Source organism: Cucurbita moschata, unplaced genomic scaffold (genome assembly GCF_002738365.1).
Source record: "Cucurbita moschata cultivar Rifu unplaced genomic scaffold, Cmos_1.0 Cmo_Scf00038, whole genome shotgun sequence".
In the NCBI taxonomy this organism is placed as follows: domain Eukaryota; kingdom Viridiplantae; phylum Streptophyta; class Magnoliopsida; order Cucurbitales; family Cucurbitaceae; genus Cucurbita; species Cucurbita moschata.
The window spans coordinates 190,790-198,384 of record NW_019268554.1 but is presented as its reverse complement, the minus strand read 5'-3'; the positions used below and the strand labels follow the sequence as shown (position 1 = coordinate 198,384).

Genomic DNA, 7,595 nt, shown 5'->3' with positions numbered 1-7,595 from the left:
TGAATGTGGGATCCCTTTATAGGAGTGGCTTGTTTGTGGGATAGCTTGGGTTGGGTTGGATTGAATTTTTTTTTTTTGGACAAACTTAAAGTTTCAGGTTGGTTCGGTTGGTGACCGAGTAACCTAAATAGAGTTTCCAACCCTCTATTTTTGGGTTACGTTGAGTTGTCGGGTTATTTTTTTTTAATTATTTAAAAAAATCTTACTTCTCTGTCGTACATGTTACATTGATAATTTATTAAAATTTTATAAAGTTCAAATATTAAATATTTATCAATTGTCATGCATAAATAACATCGATTACAAACGCCAAATATATTTAATCTTTTAAAAATTAGAGTTGAGTTGTAACCTTATTTTTTGGTTAGTTGAGTTGACCCGACCAAAATAAGTTAACTCGTAAGCTGAAACAAAATGTTTAATTTTTTAAAAATTTAGTTCAATCCAACTCGACTTTTATGTTTTGAGTTGGATAGTTCGAGTTGGTTCGGTAATTAAGTCATATGAATATCTCTATTTTCTCCTATATTGTGTTAGATCAATTAAGATTTGTTTGTCACGTAATCGATTAAAGGTTAGAAATTTTAATTTCTCTTGAAAAATTAGGATTCAATGGGTACACTCCATGGTCTTTTAGGGCCATTAAAAAAAAAAAAAAAAAGGCTTAAATGAAAGGAGCGCCCTCTCTCGGCTGGATGTTGGTCCAGCCTACTACGAAGATCCCATGTTTCATTATCCATATTTTCTGACTTGGGAATAGTCGAGATATTCATTATGAATCGTCCTACCTAAAGTAGCATCCGCCTTTTTTCAGTAGTTCAAAACTAGAATTGGCACAATATCGCGAAAAAAAAAAAAAGAAGAAAAGATTAGGCCTCAAAATTCTAGTCGTGGTTAAGTCGACCCACTCAACTTGCTAAACTTGCCAGATCGACTTGGACCTAAGCCAACGTAAATGGCTGATGTTTATCCAAATCATGAAGGACGATCTTTGTAACCAATATTAGTGATACATTACGACTTGTAAATATTTGATATTTAAGTTTAATGACATTTTAATTATTAATATAACATGCAGATAAGTATGATTTTTCTTAAAATAATTATAAAAAAATAAAAAATCGAACTGAATTTTAATTATTAATGTAACATGTATTAGGTTAAGTTTGGTCGAGTTGCGAACTCTATTTAAATTGTTCGGATCATCCATCCAATTAACCTGAACTTCCGGATTTCTATTCTATCAAAGATGGGTATATATGAATAAAAAAAAAAAAAAAATTATGAATAAAAAAACGTATTTTAATGGAAAATAAATAGAGTAAAAAGAAAAAGAAAAAGGAAATTTGGTTTTTAATGGAAAATAACGAAATGGACAAATAATATCAACTCTGTCTCTCTGTTTTTCTCTAATCCTAATGGCGGAGTTGGCTTTGCTGACAATTTCCATCAAAACAGAAAGCGGCCAAAGCCCAGCAGCGCCATAGCCATACCGCATTCTATCTGCTTTCTTCTCCAATTTCGTTTTCTCTCTCCGATTCCTCGTTTCAGGCATTCGATTAATCTTAGTTTTTCGTTTGATTTCAGAATCGGGGTTCGTCTTGTTTGTTCTACCGTTTTTTTAGCTTGATTTTGTTAATTTTGTGCTTTTCGCTTAATCTGGCAGATATTATTGATTGCGATAGAAGCGTGCGATAACGGGGAGATAGATATGGAAATTGGTTTTCGTGTTAGGAAATTTGTAGTCGTTTCGATTAGAATTTACTGCCGATCAGTTCGTAATTATCCATTTCTCTTTGGTTTGCTGTGTCTTTTGATTCTTCTGTATAGATCATGTCCTTTTTTGTTTTCCATTTTGGTGTCTGCGTCCCCTGTTTTGATTTGCACGGCTGTTCTTCTTGGAACTCTTCTGAGTTTTGGGAAACCTAATATTCCTGAAATCGAAACGGAGGAGGTAGCTTCTTTGAAATCTGGAATTTTGGATAATGCTACTGTTCTTACTAAGGAGGATGATAGTTTTACTGTAGAGAGACTTGATGGAGTTAAAGTAGGGAATTCTTATGTGGAAAGTTCTGAAGAAGATAGGAAAACAAGTACGCTTGATGAACATGCTGATTTTCTTGACTTTGTTCCGGTGATCCATGAGCGCGATTTCGAAATTCAATTCAAGAGGGGAGGAGTTGAGGAGTTCAAGAAGAACAAAGTTGAGGAGTTCGAGAAGAACAAAGTTGAGGAGTTCGGGAAGAACAAAGTTGAGGAGTTCGGGAAGAATGAAGTTGAGGAGTTAAAGAAGGGTGAAGAGAGGGAATTGCCTGTTGGTTCGGAGTTAGAGGAGAGGAGAGAAATTTTCGAAAGGGATTTCGATATTAAAGGTTTGGCAACGGATGGTGAAAAAGCTGTTGAGGACCGGCTTTTGGCGGCCGAAAGCTTAAGAAATGAGATTATTGAAGTCGAAGATCGTAACATCTCAAGAGAACCTTTTCATAAAGGAGATAATCTGAACTTATCACTCAATGATAAAGATGTTAGTGATGAAAATGATTATGGTTCTTCGGGTTCTGAGTCTGATAGAGCGGAAAGTTCCTCACCCGATGCCTCAATGGCTGATATCATGCCGTTGCTGGATGAGTTACACCCGCTCTTGGACTTGGAAACTCTGCTACCTGCACCACGGTCGAATGAGGAGTCTGATGCTTCTTCAGAACAGTCTCGTAAAAGTGACGGTGAATGTGTGATATCGGATGATGAGGCTGAAAACCAGGGAGAAGAAGGCAGTGCTATTGAGCATGACGACAATGACGACGACGACGATGAGGGGATGGATGAAGAGAAAGAGGATGAGAGCAAATCCGCTATCAAGTGGACTGAGGATGATCAAAAGAATCTTATGGATTTGGGAAATTTAGAGCTAGAAAGGAATCAGCGTTTGGAGAATCTCATAGCAAGGAGAAAAGCAAGAAACAATGTGAGAATGTTGGCTGTGAAGAATTTGATAGACTTTGATGGTTTCGATATTCCTGTAAATGTACCACCCATATCTACAGCTAAACTCAACCCGTTCGATCTCCCTTATGATTCATATAACAATATGGGATTACCACCAATTCCCGGGTCTGCTCCATCCATTTTGTTGCCAAGACGTAACCCGTTCGATCTCCCATATGACCCTAACGAAGAAAAACCAGACCTCAAGAGTGACGATTTTGAACATAAAGATATACTCCGAAGACATGAAAGTTTCAGTGTGGGCGATTCAAGCTTTGCAGTTCCCAAGCTAGAGCAGCAAAATATTAGATGGAAACCGTATTTCATACCCGAAAAAACAGCTGCCGAAGGAACGAGCTACGCTCAATTAGAAAGACAATTCAGCGAAGTCAGTGAATCAAAATTGAGTTCTGTTTCTGATACTGAATCAATGAGTTCCATTGCAGATCAGGATGACAAGAAGCCTGATGAATCACAATCTTTTCTGGAAACAACAGCAGTTTCCTACCTTGACCCAATGGCCAGTGAGCTTGGAAACGGGTCGTGGGAGGATATCGGCTCTGAAGATTACATACAAGAAGATAGAGATGTTCATCATGAAGTGATCGAGATAACTTTGGGATCTACCGAGAGTCGCTTCGAAAGCCAATCTGGATCATCGGAAACTGGAGCTGCGGATACCCCAGTGGAGATTAATGCTACTGAAATTCACTCCAAAAGTTTATTAATTGAAACAGATTACAGCAGCAATTCTAGCATGTCTTCATTATTAGAAGAAGTAAATGAAACATCATCTCAGGCAAAAAAAGATGAGGCGAGACTGAGTAGCTCTCGTGTAAAGGAATCTAGTGTCGAGACTACTAGCACATCATTGCCGACTGCCCTTGAAGAAGATGCAAACTTCAAGATTGCCTGTGACGTGCTGGATGACAATCACAATAAGGAGTCTCTTTATGATTCGAGCCCTTCAGCGGAAGGCAAGTTCTCTTTTTTGCCTATTTCTTCTGATGTGTATGTAGAAATTCCCTGTTTTGCTGACGCACGTGGCCCCTTTTCAGGTAAGGACTCCGAGGTACATTCCGAAATCGAACAGGATGCCACTTCCAGTTTGAAAGATATGCATGATGCCTCCGCAGAGTTACATGCAGTTGATAAAAATGAACAAGAGTCGAGAGAAGATTCCGAAGTTACCGTTCATTTGCCTACCAACACAACGAGTCATGTGGACCTCGATCACTTGGTTGGGATGGCAGATCCGATAGCTACTTCTCGTGACCATTTGACTACCAATGCAACTATTCTTGTATCGCAGGAACAAAATAAACCTACGGCGATGGAAGAACAAGTCTTATTGATATCATCAAGTTCAACATTTCCATCTGAATTGGAGCAAGTGGAGGAGTGTTCAATGAATGAGAAAGATGTTAGGTTCGAACAAGATTTTGTTCGGGCCTTGAGTGTCGAATCACACAAAGAGAGTGCCCTGCAAGATCTGGATATTAAAATTGCCTCTTCAGGTTCTAGTTCTCCGAATGTGACTCGTGAAGTTATGTCGTCTGCTACTCAATTCGAGCAGTCGTGGTCAGACAAGCCAATGGTTGAACCTGTGATTGGTCACCGCGATGGTTTTGAGGTAATCAATTGCATACTTTTTTTGAAGTTGACAGTTGTCTTCTTTCGATTACGACAATGATGTTGAAAAGTTCCAAACATATGAAAGAATTATTATATTTGCTGCGGCCTGTGGATAATCCTGTTCGCATGGTCTGGTGTTCATTAGATCAAACATACCACTGCAACTTTCCATTTTATCTTATCTGAATATATAACCGCCCAAGCCCACGCTAGCAGTCTTTTTTGGACTTTCCCTTCCGGACTTCCCCTCAAGGTTTTAAAACGCGTCTACTATGGGAAGGGTCTAGCCCTACTCATATTAGTGCCTCACACCGGACTGGCTCTGATACCATTTGTAACAGCCAAAACCTACCACTAGCAAGTATTGTCTTCTTTGGGCTTTTCCTTCCAGGCTTCCCCTCAAGGTTTTAAAACGCATCTACTAGGGAGAGGTTTCCACATTCTTATAAAAAATGTTTCGTTCCCCCACCAACCAATGTGGGATCTCACAATCTACCCCACTTCGGGGTCCGGTGTCCTCGCTGGCATTCGTTCCCTTTTCTAATTGATGTGGGACCCTCCAATCCACCCCCTTCGGGGTTAGTGTTCTTGCTGACACACTGCCTTGTGTCCACCCCCTTTCAGGGCTCATCCTACTCGCTGGCACATCACCTGGTGTGTGGCAACTCTTTTAGAATTTATAAGGAAAGATAGTTGTAATATGAATTTAGTGATTTAAAATGACGATATCAAGCTGATATTTTGCAGGAACGAGGTTCTTTATCGACGGATTCTGCTGCTGAAGTAAACTCTGAGAACGTAGCACCAAAAGTTCATCAAGACATTTCAACAGCTCTGTCTCTTGTAGTATCTGATTCCTCATCATCTTCATCCGACCACGACTTCAGACCACCCTATGCTGCAAGGGATAAAAAAGATGGCATTGTTGATCAAGTTGTATTTGAGGATCATGGGGAGGTCACAAAGCATTTGGACTATCCAACAGAAGTATATGATTCTCATTTTTCGGAAAAGACGATTAGGGAAGAGGTCGATGAAATAGCATATATTGATGAAGGGTTGCTATTAGAATTGGATGAAGTTGGGGATTTCAGCGTCAAAGAAGTCGGAGAACCAGTCCGTAACGAAAAGGTAATACCAGAGGAAGCTCAAGCAAAGAGACCAACCGAAGCTAAATTAGATATACCGATTCTCGAAGCAAGAACTCTTGATGATATCAACTTAGCTTTTAGGCAAGTCCATGAAGGAGTAGACGTGGAGGACGTCGTTCTTCCGAGTGCTACCGAAAGCCAACTCAAGAAAGGAGCCATATCCGAAACAAATTCAAATTTGGAAGTCGTTGAAGCAAGATCTCTTGGAGATATTCATGTTCCTTTGGCACAAGTATCAGAGAATAACATAGTTGAATCAAGTTCTAGTTCCGAACCCGCAGAAACTGAACCGAATTCTAGTTCCAATCCTACCGAAACTAAAAACGAAGCCAAACCCGAAACGAGTTCAGATTTTGAAGCCGTCGAAGCAAAATCTCCGGGAGACAATCATGTTGCATTGATGCAAGTCTCAGGGAAAACCATGAGTGAACTTCCAACAAGTTCTGTGTCAAATGATCCATCAAAGGAATCCGAACAAGCCGGAGCAGATTCTATTACTGCAATTGCCTCACCAAGCACGACGGATGCCGAAAATCCGAAGTCGATGCCGGTAACCCAGTAGATCGAAACGTGACTGCTACCAAAACCAAAGACTAGAAAGAAGGCAAAGTCTGGATTGAGGTAATTTGGAGGTTTACCTTCTTATTTCAGGATTTTCATTTTTCTTGTTTGGATTCGTTTTCCAGTTTGGTTGCCTTATCCTGTTGTGTTTTTGCTGTGCAATGTTTTGAAAGTGAGTTGTGGCTTGAGTTCTTGAAATTTTACAAGTTTCCTTTAGAATTTATCCTTTGTTTAAATCTGTACGTAAAAGTTTTGTTGAATTCTTTTATGAATTGTTTGAATTTGATGTTTATTGAGTATCCTGAGTTAGCCATGGAATTCCATGGATATCATATAATGAATATGTAACGGATTGAAGAAGAAAAAAAAGTCTAGAAAACGGCACTCACCGGAAATCTCGAGATTTCTCGCAAGCGCCACGATTCACACACCTCAACCACTTCTCCCCACACCTTCGAAAACCTCCCCTTCGGGAATGAAGGAAAGGAAGGAAAAACAGAAAGGACATTAAGTACCAAAGAAGTCGATGACTAAGTTTTTTTTGCAATTTTATCTAGTTTAGATACATGTTGAGAATCATTTAAACTAGACATTGTGTGAACAAGCGTTCTTATTGTAAGAGATTCGATCAATAAGGAGTTCTGAATCTCTTAAGATATTCTGCAACAAGATACTCTGAATTGTATTGTTCCTGTTAGCTACGATTGTTTATTAATCTATTTTCTTGCATAAAAATTAAAAAATTAACTTAAAAAGAGATTTTAATTCTTTTTAAAAAATTTATTGATGGTATAAAAATTAAATTTAAACTTTTTGAAAATATATAAAATAAAATAAAAATGTAATAAAAGTAGAAAGGGTAAAGTGGTATTTTAACTTTTGTAATTTCAGCTCGAAAGGAAAAAAAGAAAAAAAGTGTACACGTGGCTAAAATGTAATGGGCCGAACAGTTTCGGCCCAGATACGGGTTAGATCCCTGACCAAGCTACCGATCAGGTACGGTCAATCTCACGTTTTAAATCATACCAGATCACGACACGTCGTACACTCATTACTTTTTTGTCGTTTGTGGGGTGGGGCCCGCCAATTATACTTCGGAAAACATATTCCAACCGTCCGATTGCGTCCCAGCACTAAGTCATCCAACGGCTGTGAGAAATCCAAACAAAATAAAATGAAATAAATAAAACCCGAATAATATTTTTGCTTGGGATAGAAAAGCTCGAACTCAAAAAAAAAAAAAAAAAAAAAAAAAAAAAAAAA

At 38.7% G+C, this 7,595-nt stretch overlaps 1 protein-coding gene across 2 annotated transcripts; it reads left to right on the top strand.

Annotated features, from left to right (window-relative positions):
* Positions 1-1,383: 1,383 nt before the first annotated feature.
* LOC111432431 lies at positions 1,384-6,631 on the top strand. Of its 2 annotated transcripts, XM_023069309.1 has the most exons (5): positions 1,384-1,551; positions 1,667-3,962; positions 4,044-4,618; positions 5,368-5,900; positions 6,070-6,631. In XM_023069309.1, the coding sequence occupies exons 2-5, from the start codon at positions 1,712-1,714 to the stop codon at positions 6,170-6,172; spliced, it is 3,462 nt and encodes a 1,153-aa protein (XP_022925077.1). In that variant the 5' UTR covers positions 1,384-1,551; positions 1,667-1,711; the 3' UTR covers positions 6,173-6,631. The 2 variants fall into 2 exon arrangements, with proteins under 2 accessions (XP_022925077.1, XP_022925075.1); XM_023069307.1 differs by having other exon boundaries at positions 5,368-6,631.
* The last annotated feature ends 964 nt before the right edge of the window (positions 6,632-7,595 follow it).

Coding starts and splice junctions, on each gene's coding strand:
- LOC111432431 (XM_023069307.1), top strand. CDS start 1,712: ATGGAAATTGGTTTTCGTGTTAGGAAATTTGTAGTCGTTTCGATTAGA. Junction 3,963..4,043: donor TTCGAGCCCTTCAGCGGAAG/GCAAGTTCTCTT, acceptor GCCCCTTTTCAG/GTAAGGACTCCGAGGTACAT. Junction 4,619..5,367: donor GTCACCGCGATGGTTTTGAG/GTAATCAATTGC, acceptor GATATTTTGCAG/GAACGAGGTTCTTTATCGAC.